A 22,180-nucleotide genomic window follows, 5' to 3' on the forward strand; every position below is an offset into this window, starting at 1 on the left:
AAGAGACAAAGTCAAAGCACAGTTGAGGAGAAACAAGGTCTCAAATGTACAGGTCAGAAACCAATCTGTGGACATCCTCCAAATCTCACAGCCTGAACATGAAAGAAGTTACAGAGAGGCTTTTTCCAAATAAATTTACACAATGCTACAAAGCCAAAGGAGGTTCTCCACAGTATCAATAATAAAAAGCAAATCTAAATCACCCATGCTAGAGAAACATTAAAATACTGCTCTACTCTCTCTGAAGGAAGATAATGGGAAATTGTCAAGTGAAGAGGTAGGTGGTCAGTGGGGACAGAGCCAAAAATTGCAGGAAAAAAGATTTACAGAAATGTGTCAGTTAATTAATAAAAATACTATGTTATTTTCTGGATTTTTAAAAAATGTTTGTGGTATTATCAGCTTTTAAAATTTGTAATGTATTGTAATATCTCCACCCATTCTAAATAGTCACTTCTCTAGCTAGTAAAGAAACAAAAAAGTATTCAAAGCAGTGATTATGAGACCCAGATAAAGATACAAAGGAATCAAAATAGAATAAATTTGACTAAAAACAATCATGAACATTGTGGACAGGCTTGAAGAAATATCACAAAACAAACTGGAAAACAGATGATTCCAGAGAGGGTGCTAAATACTAAAAAGAGACAAAGGGGATCTAATATATACTCAATTGGTGCTCTTAGAAAAGAGAAAAAAATAAATGGACCAGAAAAGTGTGCCAAGAAACAATGGATGAAACCCTGCCTGATATAATGAGATTGAGCCTGAAGATTAAAATTTGTTCTTTCACATTTAAGAAAAAATGAGACAGAACAATCAGCATCAAGACATATCCTGGTACAAAAACAAGCATGTTACAAGCATTCAAGCAGAAAAAGTAGGCCAGGAAGGTAGGGAGTGGAAAAACTCCACTGGACCTCAGACTATTTCTATACAGTGATCCTCCAGGCCAAAAGACAATGGAGCAGTGTCTGCACAGCTCCTAGAGAGGATGAATCAAGAATTTTATATCAACAAAGACCACAATCAAACATTCTCAGGCATGTAAAATTCAGTCAATCAAGAAATAAAGTGAAATGAGCAATTCAAAGTTGGCAAAACCTTGGAAAATTATTAAACTAGAATTAAAGTTAAATACCTGTGGGAGTTACGATTACAGAAAATATATATTTATAAAACTTGAAATAAAAATTATAGCACTGCATTTATCACAAATGGAGGGAGGAACAGTAGAAAGAATCAGTGCGCTAATTTACTCTTGTGATAGGCAACGTAGTTCCAAAAATAAGTAACACCCTAAAGCTTTTTGTAATCCTTTGTCTTAGTTTCCAAGCTTTAATAAATTCTCTTGTAGTGAAAAATTATTTATCCAAAGTTCAGTAATTAGTCCTGTTTCACTGCAGTTTCCTCTTTTGTTAAATTCAACAAAAGCAAATGTATGGCTATGAACCCATTTTTATAAAATCATTTCTATCCATCCAGCCAACCATTCATTTTTATGTCCTCTTTTGTTAAATTCAACAAAAGCAAATGTATGGCTATGAACCCATTTTTATAAAATCATTTCTATCCATCCAGCCAACCATTCATTTTTATGTGAACATAAAAGAGAAACTTGAAATGATGTTCACAAATGTTCAAACTGGGTGGTGAGATTTGGGTTTGGGGTTTGTTTTTTTTTAATCACTTTTTTTGTTTTGACTTCTGTACTTTATTACTACATAAAAATTCATAATGTACAGGTATCAATTTTACAAAAATAAGCACAGAGTTCTTTTTCAAGTGAAGAATTAAATTCTTGAGGAGCTGCAAATCATATTCATTTGCAGCTTTCAGGAAACAAGGAAAAAGTCACTGAAATAGAAGACACAAACAAAGTCTTTACAACAAAAGAGAAACTCACTGTAACAGCAGCCACTCTTCGGGGCTGGGTCACTCCCACCACTCTTCCTTCGGCTGTCCAGCCAGCTTCTGCAAGGTACTACAAATAAAATCACATTTCAGTATACACCTGACACCACTTCTCCAGAAACAATCTCCCCAAGATGACTCTGGATTATGTTAAAATCACTGAGAAAAGAATTAACAGATGGTTCTTCTCCCAGCAGAGATTTAAAAAACTATTTTGCAAATGAGGCATCTGAGGTTTTGAAATGTTAGGTCATGTGCTTAAGTTCACAACAGAGGTGATAATCAGAAGAACTAAGGCATAAATTCAACATTCTGACTCCCCAGTCTTACAAAATTTCCCCATACTACAGCTGTCTCAAGGAATAAAAAAACTATCCATGGGTCACTCGGAACAGTGCTAAATCTGTAGAACAAAGAATTTTAAAGTACACACAGAGACAATTCAATAAATATCAACCATACAAAATATTTTAGTCAGAGTAAATAAAAATAATTAGATTTTTTAAACAAGACCAATAAAACAACATTTGTTATTGCAAAAAAAAAATCAGACTTTATATACATGTATATATCCCATTAGATTTTATTAGTATACATTAAATTTGATTATATTTATTATCTGATTTATTTCTGTATTTATTTGCCACATATACTTATTTCTTATGTATTTACTTGATTATATGCTTTTTAAAATCCAAAATGGATAACGGGGGTTATCAGAGTTACCTGTTTTCAGAATGTCTAAGTTGTTTTACAATCAATATATATTACTTCTATAACAGAAAAAGAGTTAAAATGCTGTTACATACATGTATCTGCTCATTTGTTCAAAAGAAATAAAGGAAGGACAAACTAGAAACTAGAGAATGGTTGACTATGGAGGACTGGTAGGAAAGGGGTGGCAAAAGGGAGGAATGAAACATGGCAGCAGGGACGAAGAGGGAGGGGCAATGCTTTGAGTAGAGCTTTTTGTGTAGCTCTGACTCTCAGAACCACAGTCATGTTGCACGTACTCTTCAAGTACCCAAATGAATACACAAAACCAACCAGGATGTGGAGGGAAACCAAAAGAAATGCAAACACTATCAAATGATCCTCTCTGTATTACAAATGAATAACTGATCACACTGAAGGGGGTGGAGAAAAAAAGAGCCAACCTAAGTAACTGAAAACAGTATCTTGACTGAAGGCCAGAGATGGAAAAAACTGTACCTAAGTGCTGTAATCTACTTAGTAAATGTCAGGGGTATGGGTTAGGAATTCTGAAGATATTTTATGTGTCCTTTAGAATTTAACAAATAAATAAATACATTGTAGACAATGAGGATGGAGTTTCTCACTGCTGAAGAAGAGTTACAAATAAGGAAAGGCTAGAATGAGCCCTATGATGTGGGATTGGAATCAACGAAGTATCAGCATAAATTCATGATTTTTAATATATATACAGATATATAAGTGGGATTATGTAGGGATTTAGTATTCATATATATTTCCTAAATCTGCCCACTGAGACTTATAGCAATGACACCTCAGTAACAATGAGCACCCTAGCACCCAAATCTTGATTTTTAAACACCGTTCTCCAATAAAAGGAACCAGGGCTCCTTGGAGAAGTGGTTGATCCCAAGGCTAGTGCAGGAAAAACATAAGACAAGACTGAAACAATTTGTGTTATTAGAAAGTAAGGAAGTGTTCAAAAATATGAATGGAGGCTTGTAGAAAGAACACAGGAGCCAAACTGAAGGAGCTCCTAATGACCAAAGCTGGACCATTCTGACCAACAAAATAATGGTAGTATTGGATTTTAACCCATAGAATAAAATAAATATCCATGAATCCATACTGATACACATAAATAATTGAATAAATAAATAAGTGAGGGAGAAAGGACAGTTCTTCCTTACAGAAGATTCCATTTAATAAATGTAAAAGGAAATGGGAATAGAGAAAATCATTCATTAGAGAAACACCTGAGTAACTGCTGCAGACAAGATCTACTGAGGGATGCTAAAATTAGTAGGTGATAGTTTGAAAAGCAGATTATTTGCATTCTAAAAATATCTCCTCCAAGATATTTATCAACTACAAAGGGAAAGACAGTAACTTTACAGATGAAACCTGGCACCTTAACAAAGGGATCAAATTATCCTCACCAGTGGTAAGACCATCATGTCAACCCTCTTGATAGAATGCACTAAGAAGGACACATCATTTCTATGGGATTCTTGCCAAAAATGCATCAGCTCATTCTGGTCATGAGAAAATGTCACACAAACCCAAACTGAAGGACATTCTATAAAATAAATGCCTGGTACTCTTCAAAAATGTCAAGGTCATAGAAGATGAAGAAAGAATGGGGAACTTTCATAGACTGGAGGAGACCAGGGAGAAGGATCCTGGATCTTCTGAGAAGCAGCTCTGGTGGGGAAACTGATGAGCTTTAAATAAGATCTGTAGTCTGATTACTGCTATTGTTACTGTCCTGCTTTTGATTACTGTAGTTGGGGAAGTGGGGTAAGGGGTCTAAGGGAATTCTGTATTATTTTTGCAACTTTCCTGTTAGTCTAAAATTAGCTAAAAATAATAATTTTTAAAATGCCTGTAAGGAACAGAGTGTTTTAGCTAATGTAGGGTTTTTGCTATCAAAACTGTGAAATGTCTCTCTTGCACTGAATACATACACAAAATACTACCAACCACCCCAATCAACACAAATTCAGAAACAGAACTACAAGAATAATGCCTAAGATTCACTGAGTACATCACTAAGTGCCAGGAACTGTTTGGTATGCATAACCCCATTTAATCCTCACAACAAATCCAATTTGGAAGGTAATAGCACCATCAGCAATTTAGAGATAAGGAAACAAAGAGGTCATATGCTTTGCCCGAGGACACAGGTAAAAATCTAAGAGCTAGGATTCAAGCTCAGCAAACCAAAGCCATATAACCAGGACACAGTTCTACCATCCAAAATAAAACACACACACTCTCGTAGTCAATCTCTTAGTACCAGTGTTAGGGGAAAGAAAAACAATTTGCATAATAATAAATCTGTCCATGAAGCCAGTCTCTCAATACACCTGGGATTTAGACTTCTGCCTGCTTATGGTTGCTTACAGGTGGAAATTTAAAGATGCTGCAAAAGCAGGTATAGTGTTGACATCAAGAGTCAGTGGATGTGGCTTCCCTGGTGGCACAGTGGTTGAGAATCTGCCTGCCAATGCAGGGGACACGGGTTTGATCCCTGGTCCGGGAAGATCCCACATGCCACAGAGCAACTAAGCTAATGTGCCACAACTACCAAGCCTGCACTCTAGAGCCCGCGAGCCACAACTACTGAACCTGTGTGCCACAACTACTGAAGCCCACACACCTAGAGCCGGTGCTCTGCAATGAGAAAAGCCATCACAATGAGAAGCCTACGCACCTCAACGAAGAGTAGCCCCCGCTTGCCGCAACTAGAGAAAGCCCACACGTAGCAACGAATACCCAACACAGCCAAAAATAAATAAATTAAATAAATAAATTTTAAAAAAAGAAGAGTAATTGTGGTGATGGTTGCACAAATCTGTGCCCATACTAAAAACCAATGATGGGTGGTTTTAAAAAAAAAAAAAAGGAAACTGTGGATGTCACAGAGGGAGGTTATTGAATGAATTCCATCTCAGTTCCCTCCACTCTTTTTAAGGGTTACCAAATCTGGTCTTCTTGTTAGAGTGGGATTAGGAAGAACTCCACCCACTAGAAGATGGTACTCATAAAAATTGTTGTAAAAAGCTTGTTTTCAGTCCATTGTTTTGACAGAGCTCTAGGCAAAAATATCATCTTAACTTCCACATATAGTCTGTGAAATTTCAAAACAATTTGTTGACAAAAACCTGCTCATATTCTTGCCATGACCTTTAGTTCCTCAGCCTTTCCAGTTTTCCTAGGCCATAACTCATATTTAGCTCCACAGAAGCTGGAAACTGTGACTGTCTCAGAGAAGTGGAACTGAGTGGTAAGGAAGAGGAATAATCCTACCACAGGAGGGAGAGCAGATATTTGGACCAATAACGTAATCTATTTTCACCAGCAAAGCTTAGGAGATTCACTTTTTACCACTTATCCTTTTGTGCTTTTTACATTTTGTACCATGATGTATTTCCTGTTCAAAAATTACAATGCTTATTTTAAAAATACAGTTCCTTAAAAATAATTAAATTCAGGGCTTCCCTGGTGGCGCAGTGGTTGAGAATCCGCCTGCCGATGCAGGAGACACGGGTTCGTGCCCTGGTCCGGGAAGATCCCACATGCCGCGGAGCAACTGAGCCCGTGAGCCATGGCCGCTGGGCCTGCGCGTCCGGAGCCTGTGCTCCGCAACGGGAGAGGCCACAACAGTGAGAGGCCCGCATACCGCAAAAAAAAAAAAAAAAAAAAAAAAAAATAATTAAATTCAGGGACTTTCTTGGTGGCGCAGTGGTTAAGAATCTGCCTGCCAATGCAGGGGACACAGGTTCGTGCCCTGCTCCAGAAAGATCCTACATGTCGCGGAGTAAACTAAGCCCGTGTGCCACAACTACTTAGCCTGCGCTCTGGAGCCTGCATGCCACAACTACTGAAGCCCACGTACCACAACTACTGAAGCCCGCATGCCTGGAGCCCGTGCTCTGCAACAAGAGAACCCACCGCAATGAGAAGCCCACGCACTGCAACAAAGAGTAGCCCCCACCAGCTGCAACTAGAGAAAGCCCATGTGCAGCAACGAAGACCAGTGCAGCCAAAAATAAATTTTTTAAAAATAATAATTAAATTCAAATGCATGTGCCCGTTGACCCAGCAACTCCATAACTACCTCATTTATTCTATAAATATACCCATATGTGTGCAAACTGAGATAGATGCAAATTGACTCACTGCATCATTGTGATAACACAAAACTGGAAACAACCTAAATGTCTACCAACTGGGAACTGGTAAAATAAATTATGTGGAATCTATGCAACTAAAAAGAGACTGATACATTAAGTGGAAAAAAATAAAACAAGTTACATAAAGCATGTATAGATACTACCATTTACATTTTTAAAAGGGGAGGAATATATATTTATATATTTCTCTGTAAAACCACATTTCCGTGTAAAACCAATTAACAAAGCTCTACCCAAGAAACTTGTAACATCAATTGCATCTGCATAAAGGAAGTATCAGAAGAGAGAGCAGAAGAGACATCTTTCTCTTTTTATATCCTTTTGCGTCTTTTGAACTTTAAACCATGTGAATCTATTAAACTTTCCCCCAAAATTAAAAATATTAAAATAAAACTTAAAAAAAAAAAAAAAAAAACTACCTGTGTTTGCTGCCATACTGCCCAGGCTGGATCCTCAGACCCTATTCCTCTCTCCCCTTCAGAACATTCTTCTCCCTGGACTCAACCCCTCAGCAGGTGCTCTCTGCTCCCTGGTAGCTAAGCTTTGCTGGGGGAAATGACCAGATCGTTGTGCTATATTGTATTACTGATCCAAGTATCTTGTACCCATTCCTTTTGGAAGACTGTATGCACTACCACCCGACTGCTATCAGACCTGGCCATGTAATTTGCTGTGACCAATGAATGTGAGAAGCGCCACTCCCAGTCTGCGGGTTTAAGAGCCAGCCCCTGACTCTGCCACCTACTACAAGATCCACACGTCCCAGACGGGAGCTGTGCCGTCATCCTAGGTCCCAGTGATCACGTGGAACAGTCCATACCTTGGGTCATCAACCCAAGAAAACCACAGAGTATGAGGAAGAAAAACACCTTTGCGCTCAAGCCACGGAGATTTTCAGGTTCTTCGTTACATAGCAGAGTTTATCCTCAGCTGACTAAATAACCATACTGACTAATTCCAAAACAAACTAAACTCATCTAATCTCACACGGCCGTCCACCTCTGTTCTATATTCCCCCACCTCACCACTTTCTACAGTGTCCTCATCTGTAAAATGAAGATAACAACAGTGCCTACGTCACAAGGTCACTGAGGATTAAATAGGTTAATATGTGGATCACTTCATGTAGCACTTATTATAATTATTACTTACTGTTACTTGGTTTATTATCATTGTTATTAATATCACTCTCTTGCTGATAATCTCTCAGTAATTTAACATGGCCCTTCTCCTGTGTCTCTCTTTAAGAAGCAAGTAATCTGCTAGGGTCTTGACACCAACTGCACATATGTTCTCCCTCGAGGTCACCATCTCCTCTGCTGTCCTTTTCCCTCTAGGTCATTCCCTTCTGCCTATCTTTCCCCAGCTGCACATTAGATCATCTGGGGAACTTTTAAGAAATTCCTATGTCTGGGCCCCATCCTAAATCTATTATTGGGTTGGGCAAAAGAAGTTTTTTTTTTTTCTTTATAAGAGTTCAAAAAATGCAGAACTCATCTATAGTGCTAGAAGACAATAAATATCACCCTTGTGCGTATGTTTGTGGGGGCAGGAAGAAAGGGCAGGAGACCATAAGGGGACATGGGGGCTTCCGAGACTCTGGTGATGTTCTGTTCCTTGATCTGAGCACTGGTAGCACAGTTGTATTCACTTGTGAAGGTTTATCAAGCTGTACAATTATGATACAGGTACTTTCTGATATGTATTTTATACTTCAATAAAAATCTATATTAAGGGACTTCCCTGGTGGCGCAGTGGTTAAGAATCCGCCTGCCAATACAGGGGACGTGGGTTCGAGCCCTAGTCCGGGAAGATCCCACGTGTCGTGGAGCCACTAGGCCCGTGTGCCACAACTACTGAGCCTGCGCTCCAGAGCCCGCGAGCCACAACCACTGAGCCCGCATGCTACAACTACTGCAGCCCGTGCGCCGAGAGCCTGTGCTCCGCAACAAGGGAAGCCACCGCAATGAGAAGCCTGCGCACCACAATGAAGAGTAGCCCCTGCTTGCCGCAACTAGAGAAAGCCCGCGTGCAGCAGTGAAGACCCAACGCGGACAAAAATAAATAAATAAAATAAATTAACTTTTTTTAAAAATCTATATTAAAAAAGGAAAGAAAAACCTACAAGGACTCTTACCCCTGACCACTTAAATATCATTCTTCACCCCCCCAAGTCGAAGCTCTTAAGACACACTTTGACTTCATCCTATCTTTCCACTCTTGATCTTACCTGTCCACTCTGTTGAGCCCCAAGCACTTCTCCACCCCAGTACCTCTAACCACAATGTTCACTGGATGAGCACATCTTCCCAGCCAACTCCCACTGATCATTCAAGGTCTATTTCTTTGTCTTTTTTTTCTTTTCAATATTTTTTCCCCAATTTCAAATGTCATTTCTTTTATGAGACCTTTCCTGATCCTTCTTTCCACTTCTATCCACACCAGATATAATTTTGTCCTGTAAGAGAGGTTTCTTCCATAGCACTACATAATTCTATAACAGTCAATCTTTATTCACAACTATAGTGGCATCCATCTTACATCACCTCTTCAACTGCAATAATTTGAGGACAAAAACTATGCATTACACCTCTTCAAATGAGTTTCCATTATTCCTTTCAGAGTATGGCTATTCTATTATTATTTTAGAATTATAATAAATTGAAGATGACCATTACTTCCTCTAAATAAAAGTTCAAAAGTTTAATAAAAAACACCTAGTTGGGTTGACTATTTACTCTCTGAGAGGAGATCTTAAAAATGCAAAAAAATGGTAAAGAGAGTTCTCAAGTTACAAAATCTTTCCAATCAAATCTAAGTATAAAGACACATTTAAATGTACTCACTTGTGGAATCTGCGTGCTTTTCCCACATCCTGTTTCTCCAACAATCACCACTGTTTGATAGTTTTCTATCAAGTACAATATATGATTCCTAAGCTGAAAAAATATAACCAAACATTGTAAATAGACATACATTTTCTCGAAAGACCTAAACAAAGATATTTAAACATTATGAAATGAGCTGTTTCCCAAAGGGAAGGATATTTTTAAAAGAACTATCAAAATATATTTCTAATATACATCAAAACACATTGCAGGTACTGTTGGTGTCAGTACAAGGTGATACAACTGCAACTGAGTGTAATAACTTATCAAAATATATAACGCACATACCCTTTGATTCAAGATTTCCACTTATAAGAAGTTATACTACAGACATCCTAATACATGTGAACAAAGATGTATGTACAAGCATACTCACTGCGTATTGTTTATAAGAGTCAAAAATTCAAACAGCCTAAATGTTCATCAACAGGGGAGTGGTTACACAGCTGTGGAACACTTCAATAATGGAATAATGCACAGTTGTTAAAAAGAACAAATGTCTATTTGTACTGATGTGGAACGCTCAATGAGGTCTGCTATGGTAAGAAAGCAAAGTGCAGGATAGTGTGAATGATACACTACTCTTTGTGTTTTTAAAGAAAGGGTAGGTACTTGCCTCGTGGTGCAATGGTTTAGAATCTGCCTGCTGATTCAGGGCACGCGGGTTCAAGCCCTGGTCCGGGAAGATCCCACATGCTGCGGGACAACTGGGCCCGTGCGCCACAACTACTGAGCCAGCATGCCACAGCTACTGAAGCCTGCCCGCCTGGAGCCCGTGCTCCGCAACACAGAGTAGCCCCCGCTCGCCGCAGCTAGAAAAAGCCCGCGCGCAGCAACGAAGACCCAATGCAGCCAAAAATAAATAAATTTTTAAAAAGAAAGGATAAATACATATATGCTTCTTTATGTATAAGCTACTCTGAGGAAAAACAAAACAAGAAACTGGTAACTATACTGTCTCCAGCGAGCAGAAGAAAGTGGCCGGGGAGCAGGGTGTGAAGGAGACCTTTAAATTTTGCTCGACATGCATGTATTCCTTAATTTAATTTTTTTTCATTTATTAACTTGTGAAAACAAACAAAAAGAATATGTTTTCGGGCTTCCCTGGTGGTGCAGTGGTTGAGAGTCCACCTGCCGATGCAGGGGACACGGGTTCATGCCTCGGTCCAGGAGGATCCCACATGCTGCGGAACGGCTGGGCCCGTGAGCCGTGGCCGCTGAGCCTGTGTGTCTGGAGCCTGTGCTCCGCAACAAGAGAGACCACAACAGTGAGAGGCCCGCGTACCACAAAAAAATTAATTAAAAATTTTAAAAAATAATATGCTTTTGTCTCTACCTCTAAGGCCAAGTTCTCAATAAAGCAACCATAGGTTACATCTATATTTCAATTGGGCCTTCCTAAACCCATTCAGTAGGAGCAGAAACACTGATCTGGCCACTGAAAAGTCACAGATAATTCCAAGATCCCATGTACTTAGCTTCAGAATGTATTTCTGTACCCACATTTGATTACAGACATACCCGATGATCTGGAAAGTCATAAAGGTATTCCATAAATTCCTGGTTTGGAATGAAGTAAAAACCTGCCAAATTCTCCCACTCTGATCACTGCTCAGCTCATCTGACTCACCAACAATGTGTTTGGTGAAGATTGGGAGACACAGGATGCTGCCTTCCTGGCTAAATAAGGTATTGACTGTTTGGGGTTTTGAATTTAGCATTATTTAGGGTCTAAATACGTAGTTCTCAAATCTTAGTGTAAAAATCTTTTAGGATATTTGCTAAAAATGAAGATTCCTAGCCCTACCCTCAGGGTTTTTGATTCAGTAGGGCTAGGGTGAAGCCCAGGAATCTGCATTTCTACAAACACCCAAAGGAGATTCTGCTGCAGGTACTCTGGGACTCATCTAGATGCTTTCCTGTCGATTGCTTGGACTCTGTGCTTCCTCTTGTTTTGGGCAGAGAAAGGGGAAAGGTTTGGGTTCTTCACAGATATTTTGTAAATGATATTTTGTAAATCCATCTGCTGGGTGAATGGTTGAATAGATGGATGGATGGGTGGGTGTTCAAGGAAAACTTGAAAGCAAATTTGAATACAGAGAGACACACACATGGTACTCCAGGAAAGGGAAATGACATAAGTAAAGGAAAGAAGATGGAAATAGGCAAACTATATGAACTCTATTCGAGGTGTGCTAGAAGAAGCCACGAAAGGCTCCAGGTTTGACTTGGAAATGAATTACGATAGGTGTAGTTAGGGCCGCACTGTGAAAGCCTTGAACGTAGAGCTAGCATCTGGACTTTAGCCAGGAGGCAGGACATGCTGTAAGTGTTCCGAGAAAATTGGGCAGCAATATACAAGATTGATTTAAGCATGAAGAAACTGAAGGCATTAACTCATACTTCATGTGCTAAATACGAAGCATGGCAAGTGGAGAGACCGACGTGTGACACTCAAGAGAGATGACAAAACTATTTCCAGTTTGGAGAATGGGAGAATGACAGTACCACCGACAGGCACAGGCAGGGAAATCAAGGAGAGCTGGTGCAGAGGACCAGACTGAGCCTCAGCGAGGTTGCGTTTAAGGAAGTAAGAGGACAGCCTTGCACAGCAGTGCTCAGGGCCCAAAGAGAACGCCAGCCTACAGGACGTAGCCAAGGAGAAGGCTGCCTTGAAATGGCATTGGGGTAAAGGGGGGGGTGAGCCTTTGATTTACTGCTGCTTTAGTTTCAACTTCTATTTTTGAAGCTATTTTCACTGGGACTTCCCTGGCAGTCCAGTGGTTAAGACTTCTCCTTCTGAGGCAGGGGGTGCAGGTTCCATCCCTGGTCAGGGAGCTAAGATCCCACATGCCTCAAAACATAAAACAGAAGCAATATTGTAACAAATTCAATAAAGACTTTAAAAATGGTCCACGTCAAATAAAATCTTTAAAAAATTTTTAAAAGGAATTTTCACTTTTAGTTTTAATGGGGGCAGCAGTGGTGAATGGGTAACATTTTATCCTTTTGGTCTCCTAGCTTTATCTTTAACATTTTATGAGATTGTAACTACGCTTAAGCTCTGCTTTGATTTTTTTTTTTTTTTTTTTTTTTTTTTTTTTTGCGGTACGCGGGCCTCTCACTATTGTGGCCTCTCCCGTTGCGGAGCACAGGCTCCGGACACGCAGGCTCAGCGGCCATGGCTCACGGGCCCAGCCGCTCCGCGGCATGTGGGATCTTCCCGGACCGGGGCACGAACCCGTGTACCCTGCATCAGCAAGCAGACTCTCAACCACTGTGCCACCAGGGGAGCCCTCTGCTTTGATTTTTATCAATAACTTACACCCCTTTTCTTACCATTTTAATTTCAATATGTTATTAATACCTTCTTGCTTTCATTTTTTAATGTTATTTCATTTATTATAAGTACAGTTGGAGGATGAAGAAGAGTCAAGAAAATTAAATACTCAGTAAACAATAATTATCCTTGTACTTCAACGTTTACTACATGTCAGATATCTTACTAAATGCTATATGTGGCTTATCTCATCTAGTCCTCATAACAATCCTATGAGGAAGGTACCATTAGTCCCATATGACAGATAAGTAAACAGAAGCTCAGGCAGTGAAGCAAGGCCACACAGCACACAAATGATGAAGCCTAGGTTTGAACTCTAAAGTCCAGCTCGAGGCCAGACACTTCATCACAGCTCAAACTGTGCTCCTCAATGGGGAACCTATAATCTTATCTCCTGAGGGTCAAACTGGTTTACATTTACACATAATGGATGAGGTTAATCACCTGTAGAAGAAACCCAGCAACTATCAGTATAGGAGTAACTAAAACGTTTGGGGCCACAGAAAAGTCTGATAGAGGTGACTTGGCAAAATTCAGAAGGCGGCTGTTTCATATCCATTTGGAGAAATAATGTATTAATAGAAGAGGCATTATTAGCACAGTCTAGACAAAAAAACTCCCTAAGTGCAAAGACTTGGGCAGCTTTCACCCAACACTGTCCGGAAGAAAGAGAGACACAGGCGCTGGTGGCCCCACTTACTCGGGTCACTCCAGAGACATCATACAAGGCAGGGAGAGTTCATCACCCTTCATCAGAGGCGACAGGAAATAAATATCCTTCAACTATATCTAAACCGTCTTTGGCTCTGAGCCCACTTCCTGATTACAATTTGGCTTCCCACGTGGACTTGGCAACGGGGAGAAAAGTGTGTCCATGGACTGTATTATCTGTACTGGAGAACCACGGCTCACTGTAAACGAATATATTCTTAATTCTAGTTTACACTTTGGTCTCTTATGAGTATATGTCCATTTCATGAGATTAAAAAAATCATGTGTCTGGATACACATGGTATGTAATAACCATACCAAAATCCCATCACTATCTCAGTGGGAGTTAATCTCTTCAACAGAAACAACCTTGTATTTCTAATTAATCCTGGGTAAAGAAATATGCCTTTAAAAAGAAAGCTAAAATTGGCCACATGTTGGTAATTTGTTGAAGATGGATGCATAAGAGTTCGCTGTGCTGTTTTCTCTACTTTTCTGAATGTTTGAACTTGTCCATAACTGAAAGCAAAGAGGGGAAAAAAGAATGTCATTTCATTTCTTCCACTTTTTCCAATATGTAAGATCTAACCCAAAAAAACTGTAAGGACTTTCCAGACTTATAAAGTTAACTAAGACACACATATTTTGAACAGATGATCCATTCAGATAAGGGTACCTCTGAGCTTGCTGCATTCTAAAGGATCATTAAGAGTAAGAGGACACTATTCACTTCAGTGCCAAGTATAAATCTACTGCAGGGGACTTCCCTGCTGGTGCAGTGGTTGCGAATCTGCCTGCCAATGCAGGGGGACACAGGTTCGATCCCTGGTCCGGGAAGATCTCACATGCCATGGGGCAACTAAGCCCGTGAGCCACAATTACTGAAGCCTGTGCGCCTAGAGCCCGTGCTCCACAACAAGAGAAGCCACCACAATGAGAAGCCAGCGCACCGCAATGAAGAGTAGCCCCCGCTCTCCACAACTAGAGAAAGCCTGCGCACAGCAACGAAGACCCAACCCAGCCAAAAAAATTAATTAATTAATTTAAAAAAAAAAAAGCTACTGCAGGTTGCTTCAGGCCGACGACTGAACATACTTATTAAATGTACCTTGAACACCGGCAGCTTCTGCCTCTGCTGCTCTATAGAAAGGGCAGCATAAGGATTGTAAACAAAAGTCGTTGCAGAGTTTTCAGCTAGACTTTGTCTCTCTTCAGAGATGCTGACACCTGGTCCCTCTGTACCTGCAACAGAAATGTTCTTTTCAGATTCTCTGATATAAGGAACAGAAAAATTGTGTGAAAGTTACAAATTCAAAGATGAAGATATACAACAGAAGCACTGCATTTTAATCTCAAACTACTAAAAGGTATTAAACTGTAATTTCAGGAAAGCATCTAGAAAGGCGCCTATGAGACTACAGACGAGCCTCACTGAGGTGTCAAGAACAAAGGAGATGGCAGACCTATTGGGCTCCAAACGGGCCACACGCAACTGTACATTACGGAGGACAATGTATTGAGTTCTGGCCACCATGCTGCTATTATTACCAAACTCTTAATAAAAGTGGCAGAAACCTAGTGGAAATTAGCTGAGGCAAACGATGAATCCTATCACCATAGGATGGCAGCAAGGTTCAGGGTCAACGGGCACCGATCGGGGGCTCAAATGCTGCCTGGCCTTCTTCCTTCTCTCTCTGCCCCTCTCGACAGCTCCTTTCAGTCCCTGGGGCTGGCTTCTCTACAGGAGCTGGGATTAAGCCTGCTTCCAGGGCCAGAGCTCAGGTTCACATTTCCTCCACCAATCACTCTCACTCACTCACCCAGGAAGGATGGATGTGCCAGAGATACAGCAGGGAACACTACAGATGCCAGCCTTACCCTGGTGCAGCTTACCTGCTTCTCTTACTCTTCTTCCCAAAGGAACATAACTTAGTGCATAAAGCGGTAAGGGAGAAAGACGCAGTGAAGGGAACCAGGAGTCCCAGGTGCGTGTTGTCTGTTTGGGAGATGAGGAAGGCTCTTTTTCTCCCAGCTTAGGGCCGCTGCCCAGCCTGACGCAATCAACCACGGCCCTGGAGTGGGGTGCAATAAGCGGCAGCGCCTATCTGAATCACAGAATTGCAGGGGTTGGTTGGGAAGTGCTGGTCCAAGAAGCCACTGTGCTGAGGACATTAAACACCAGATACCCACAGTGGCTTCTTGGTAAAAACAACGAAAAACTGGGCCTCAGGGTGGTGAAGAATAGGGAAGCCATATCCCCCCATGAAAAGTTGTTCAACATACAACTTTTAGCCTGAAAAGGAAAATGCCTTAGGAGGAACATGGGTTCAATTTTTATCATCAGCCTCTGTAACTTTTCACACCAAATTGTTCGTGCAGTCCAAGACAGAACTCAGAGCAATAAGTAAATGATACAGCGTTCAGAATTCAACTCAACATAAGGAAGTTATCTCTAAAAGTTAGACTTGTTCAGTACAGGGGTATGCCACCTTTGTGAATCAATAACGACCCCCGGGCTTCCCTGGTGGCGCAGTGGTTGAGAATCCGCCTGCCGATGCAGGGGACGCGGGTTCGTGCCCCGGTCCGGGAAGATCCCACATGCCGCAGAGCGCCTGGGCCCGTGAGCCATGGTCGCTGAGCCTGTGCATCCGGAGCCTGCGCTCCGCAATGGGAGAGGCCACAACAGTGAGAGGCCTGCGTACCACAAAAAAAAAAAAAATAAAATAAAAAAAATAACGACCCCCGCCAGAAGTTCACAGCCCTCTCTGTCAGGGGTGCTACAGGGATAATTACCCAATACTATCACCTCCCGGGTTTTCTGAACTCAGAATCTGTGGTGCTATGTGAAAGTACAGAGGCTTTGTGATAAGAATATTTAGCCCAGTGATTTATTTTTACATTTTTGAGGGGTCCCAGATCCCTTCGACAATCTAATAAAGGCTATGAACTCCATCTCCTGAAAAATACACCAGAATGTAATTTATTACAACACAAAATGCTGGAGGTCCAGAGACACCTTAGAGCTAAATTTAGAATCACTGCTGTAGATCTCTGATCCCTTTTCCTTTAGTTTCTAGGAACATAATTGTGTTCCAGAGGTCCAAGGTTGCCAAAAATCAGGTAAGTGGGGCACTGCTGTATTGTTTTGCCAAAATGTTTACCTTCCTTTCAACAAGATAAAAGATAGAACAGGACCTGGAATAAAGCCTGTGCTCAAAGAGGTGAGTTTCCTTTCCTTTCTATCCTTATTATTACTACCTCTGATTAACTCCTTGTAATCTTCACCCAAGAAAACTAGAGCAAAGAAATAGCTTATGCTCATCAGCTCTGCTTTTGTCCTGAATTCCCTCCTTTTCCAAACATTTTAAACCTTTATAGCATGTCTAGAATCTTTGATTTTTTTATAATTTTTTAAAAATTTATATTTATTTTTAGCTGCATTGGGTCTTTGTTGCTGTGCGCGGGCTTTCTCTAGTTGCGGCAAGCAGGGGCTACTCTTCGTTGTGGTGCGCGGGCTTCAGTAGTTGTGGTGCGCGGGCTTCAGTAGTTGTGGTTCACAGGCTCTAGAGTGCAGGCTCAGTAGTTGTGGCGCATGGGCTTAGTTGCTCCGCGGCATGTGGGATCTTCCCAGACCAGGGCTCGAACCCGTGTCCCCTGCATTGGCAGATGGATTCTTAACCACTGCGCCACCAGGGAAGCCCCTACAGCATGTCTAGAATCTTTTAACATTGCTCCCGCAACGTCTCTTACTTCCTCCCACACCAAGGTTTAATCCACCTAGGTGTCTTCCTGACTACCCCATCCCTCCTGTCTCTAACCTACAGCCAAGTTCACCTCAGTACATTCAGTTATGAGGTCTTTTATGAGAACAGCTACTGTCAATCAATGAGGAACATGTCTCCTCCACACAAAAGACTTCATTCAACCAAACCAGGCCTGCTTCCCCACTATATATACATCCCATGGCCCATTCTGGCTGCCTATGGTTTGGTTTTTCCCTTGGGAACATTCTCAGTGCTTAAGCAAGTAACAAGTTTGTAATTCTTGTAAACCATTTCCCCCTCTATAAAACAAGGCTGATAAAAGCGCCGCCCCCCACCAATCCAGCAGTCCCTCTAACCCAATTTTTCAGTTTGAGTGGTGACCCATTAATGGGTTAGGAAATGGGTTAGGAAACTCATGTAGTGGGTCATGGCTACTAGCACTTTTTAAAGATGAACTAGAAATAGAATAGAAAGTATCAGAGTGCACCCCAAGAAGCAGTATTATTTTTGTACAACTCTTTTTAGTTGTGTGTGTGTATGTGCATGCATGCTGAATCACAACACAGTACATTATGTGTACCTATGCTGGGTCACAACACATGTCTTACTGTATATCAGGTCAAAAAATCTTTAAAGCTGTTGCTATAAAGCGTTTGCCAGGCACATTGTCAAACACTGATTTTGTCATTAAATATCTGTTGAATGAAGGAAGGAAAATGGCCAGGCCCTTCTGATCCACTTGTCCTAGCAAATCAAGTCAAACTTTTTTCTACAAAAACCTCACGCAGCTCATACAAAGATCTTAAGGCAGAGATCACAAATTGGTAGAGATCACAAACTAGTTACTCAAGGACCCCAAATATGTCACTGTTAAAACGTTTGAAATCATTCATTTAAAACATGTAAAAATTTCCCATTCTAATCTGGATATTGAGCCCATACGACACCAATTGGGTGGAACCACCTACAGCTTCCTGCTTTAGATAGCATGTGTAGGCTTCAGTGTAATCAATACTGTACACGTATCAGTGTACACACGTTCTAGTTTGCCACAGTTCCCACCACTCCCTATTATTTCCACCCAGCACCTTCACTTATTTAGATTGTCCCAGAGGCCCCCTGTAGCTACCTGAGCTTGTGACTCCCAGCCTATAGGACATACTCATCTAGCCTTATACCCAGTCTCACTCACTTCCCTGACCTTCACCGTGTATTTCCCACATCCTATTTTCGTATCTTCAACTTCAGTTTCCTAATCTGTAAAATGAGAGTAATATCTCCATCACAAGATATTGTGACCAGGACTTCCCCGGTGGCGCAGTGGTTAAGAATCTGCCTGCCAATGCAGGGGACACGGGTTCAATCCCTGGTCCAGGAAGATCCCACATGCCGTGGGGCAACTAAGCCCGTGCGCCACTACTACTAAGCACGCACTCTAGGGCTCACGAGACACAGCTACTGAAGCCCACACACCTAGAGCCCGTGCTCCGCAACAAGAGAAGCCACCGCAATGAGAAGCCCGCGCACTGCAACGAAAAGTAGCCCCCGCTCGCCGCAACTAGAGAAAGCCCGCACACAGCAACAAAGACCCAATGCAGCCAAAAATAAATAATAAAAAAAAAAAATTTTTAAGATATTGTTACCGCTTAATAAGATAACGGAAGTAAAAGTGACTAGCACAAAGGGCCCAATAAGTGTGCACTAAATCCATTCCCATCTCAGTGAATGACAACAGTTTACCTAGAACAGTGGTTCCCAAACTTTGATGCACACTTGAATTACCTGGGGATCTTTTAAAAAATACTGACGCCTGATTCCTAGCCCCTCCGGACTTCTAATTTATTACCATGGGGGTATAACTGAACAGCAGGAGTTTTAAAAGCTTCCCAAGTGATTCAACTATACAGCAAAATTTGAGAACCACTTACCAAGAGAGTCACTGAATCCAGAAATCTGAGTCATTACCGACTTTACCTTCCCCCACATCTGCCTCTAAAATCTCTCCCATAAGGTCCCTCCCTACTGCTCACATGCCAGAATTGAGGTTTTCAATATCCCTTCTCGATTTTAGTAGCACCTTCTCTTAAGGGTGTCCCTGACTCTAATTTCCTCCACCAAGCATTCTGCTCACCAAGGCCAGAGTTATCTTCCAAAAATAAACCTCATTGTGTTACCTCCTGCTTAAAAACAGTGAAACCCAAATTCTTCAACTTGCATGGAGACTTCTCACAATGAGGCCCCTACTTACCTTTCTGGCTTCATCTCCTACTAAACCCCAAAATATACCCTGCCACTAAACACCACGCTACTCAATTGTTTTGGACACTGCTGAGGTACCACCCCACTTTGCCTTTGTTCATGCTACACCCTTCAGAGCTCCATTCTCCTACCTCTGCAGAACAAAGCCTCATTTGTGCTTCAACGTTCACCTCAAAAATATCACTGTCTTGATGAAGTATTTCTTATCCACACATTCAAACTTCCCCCCTCTTCTACACTTCTAAGTAATTATAATAGTTAATATGTATCTAGTGCTAAGAGCTTGATGTGTATTCTCATTTAATCCTCAAAACAATCCTTTGGGTAGGTGTCATTCCCAATTTACAGATGGGGTAACCGTGATTTTCCCAAATCACCAAGTTCGTAAATAGTAGTCAGGATGGTCTCTACAGTCTGACCCTAGTAGAGCTCATCTTCTTTACCAACGCCTTTTTCTGCCTCACTTTAAAATCTCTTAAAGAGGATATCCAACTTCATATTATAATAGAAAGAGAGTATAAATCTTGAGAGCAGAGCAGAGCCCTAGTCATCCATATTTGTCTCCTAACCACAGGGCGAGGTGTTCAGTAAGTATAACTTCAGTGAATGAACTAAATAATGGAATAGAACTCTTAGAATAATCCCATGTTCTTTAACCAAAAGAGTAGCTGGTCTGATTTTCAACAATTCATTTAGGCCTTTATTGTACTTTACACTTTGACCTGTTATTAAAGGCTTGAATAAATAAAATAGAGGATATCCCATTATCTAATGGGATCTTAGCTTTGGCTGCAAATAAAACTCAGGATGGATAATTAAATGCTGAATCATAAAATTATCGTTAGGGGACAAGCTACAGATTTTAAAAAAAGAATTAACACAACCCTTGCTTAGGTTTATGTTCATCATCACTGATAGGCACGTTCAGAATTTCTGGGAACCACTGTAAAATACCCTTTAAAAGCTTCCCTTATAGTACCTTCTCTGTCTTATTTCATTTTTGCTGCAATATACAATACTGTGCACATCCAGACCTGCGGAGGTGCTGGTGGGAAAAAAACAAGCTGGTAACCCTTTAAGAAACTTTTGTTTTTCACAGGAAACTGATGGAACAGGAGGAAGGGTCTGGCACGTAAACATTCAATAAAATCCTGACTAATGAGTAAATTCAAACAAAACAAGCAAATCATTTTGCGGCTGAGAATGGTGTTAGCCTGCAAGAGGGGGAGTGGGTGACAGCCAATACCAAGGGGTATGTTCACTTTCTGGCAGACACTTGGGGTGGACAGAAACCCCAAAACAGACTAAGATACTTTCCCTCTTAATGATCACTTCCTCTACATCAAACAATGCGTCGTGCTCGTTATTCCAGCCCACAGGATAGATGTTACTATTCTGCCCATCTCACAGGTAAGAAGGCTAAGAAGGGTTAAATGACTTGCCCAAAGGAACTCTGCTACTCTACGGCAGAGCCGAGAATTCCAACCCAGGCAGTCTGATTTCCTAACATGAACTCCTAAACCGCGAGCAGCACCCCCAGTCCGGCCCCAGCGTAGCCCCAGGGCGGTAACAGGACATGGGTGGGCGCTTTAGCTTTTCCCCATCGCACGGGTTGGGCAAGACAGGCATCAGGAGTGAGGAAAACGAGGTCTGTGGAGGCTGAGAGACTGGAACGAGGTCACACGGTGAACTTCTTCCCCGGCTGGGGGCGGATCCCTGAATCCCTCAGGACCACCACAACAGCGGTGGCCAGCTCGCTGAGGTCAGGCCTGCGAGCAGGGCCGCAGGCGCCAGGACGCCGGCCGCGGGGCCAAGACCGAAATCAAGCTGCCGCATCTGCCCAGCGTTCCACCAAGGGCCTTACCAGGTCTCCAGAACTTCACCGGTCCTAAGGGCGCAGCCATGCTGAGGTGAAAGGTCCGAAGAAGGCTCCACCCCCTCCTCTGCGCACTAGCCCCTTAGGGGCCACGGGGCGTGGCCCACGAGGAGCCCGGGCCCTGGAGGTTCCGAGGTGTTACCGCCACGCCCCCGTGGCCACCGCCCCCTCCGAGCCACGTGACGTGCGTTTTAGCCCCGCCGCGGGGCCCACGTGACCCGATCCGCCATATTGTAGAAAAGGGCGCGCTTCTCCGCCTCATTAGCGTGAGGGACCTGGGTTTTAAGTGGCCTCCCTAGGAGCATGGCGTTCCTTGGGTGGCGGCCGCGCATCTCGGAAAGGGCGAGCTTTGGGAAGGGACCGCTGGCACGAGAGTTTGTCGCCGCCTGCGTCACTCGGTGGGCAAGGAGGCAGTGTATCCCAGATTAATGTTACGTTACAAGCTATCACAGCTGTACTATTTCTTTTTTTTTTTCTCCAAGAGTTGTCATATGCAAGAGTAACTAAGGGAGTTC

At 41.9% G+C, this 22,180-nt stretch overlaps 1 protein-coding gene across 3 annotated transcripts in view; it reads right to left on the reverse strand.

Annotated features, from left to right (window-relative positions):
- DHX35 (DEAH-box helicase 35) overlaps nt 1-21,824 on the reverse strand; it is a 74,456-nt gene extending 52,632 nt beyond the window's left edge. For 2 of the 3 annotated variants that reach the window (XM_059036616.2, XM_059036615.2), the window contains exons 1-4: nt 21,654-21,824; nt 14,875-15,008; nt 9,674-9,766; nt 1,907-1,984 (exon numbers count right to left, since the gene is read on the reverse strand). In XM_059036616.2, coding sequence (XP_058892599.1) covers nt 1,907-1,984; nt 9,674-9,766; nt 14,875-15,008; nt 21,654-21,693 — 345 coding nt within the window. In that variant the 5' untranslated portion in view covers nt 21,694-21,824. The remainder of the gene's footprint in view (nt 1-1,906; nt 1,985-9,673; nt 9,767-14,874; nt 15,009-21,653) is intronic. The other variant, XM_067012322.1, reaches the window with a different exon arrangement.
- Between the last annotated feature and the right edge of the window lie 356 nt (nt 21,825-22,180).

The sequence above is a fragment of the Kogia breviceps genome, chromosome 14 (assembly GCF_026419965.1).
Source record: "Kogia breviceps isolate mKogBre1 chromosome 14, mKogBre1 haplotype 1, whole genome shotgun sequence".
Classification (NCBI taxonomy): Eukaryota; Metazoa; Chordata; class Mammalia; order Artiodactyla; family Physeteridae; genus Kogia; species Kogia breviceps.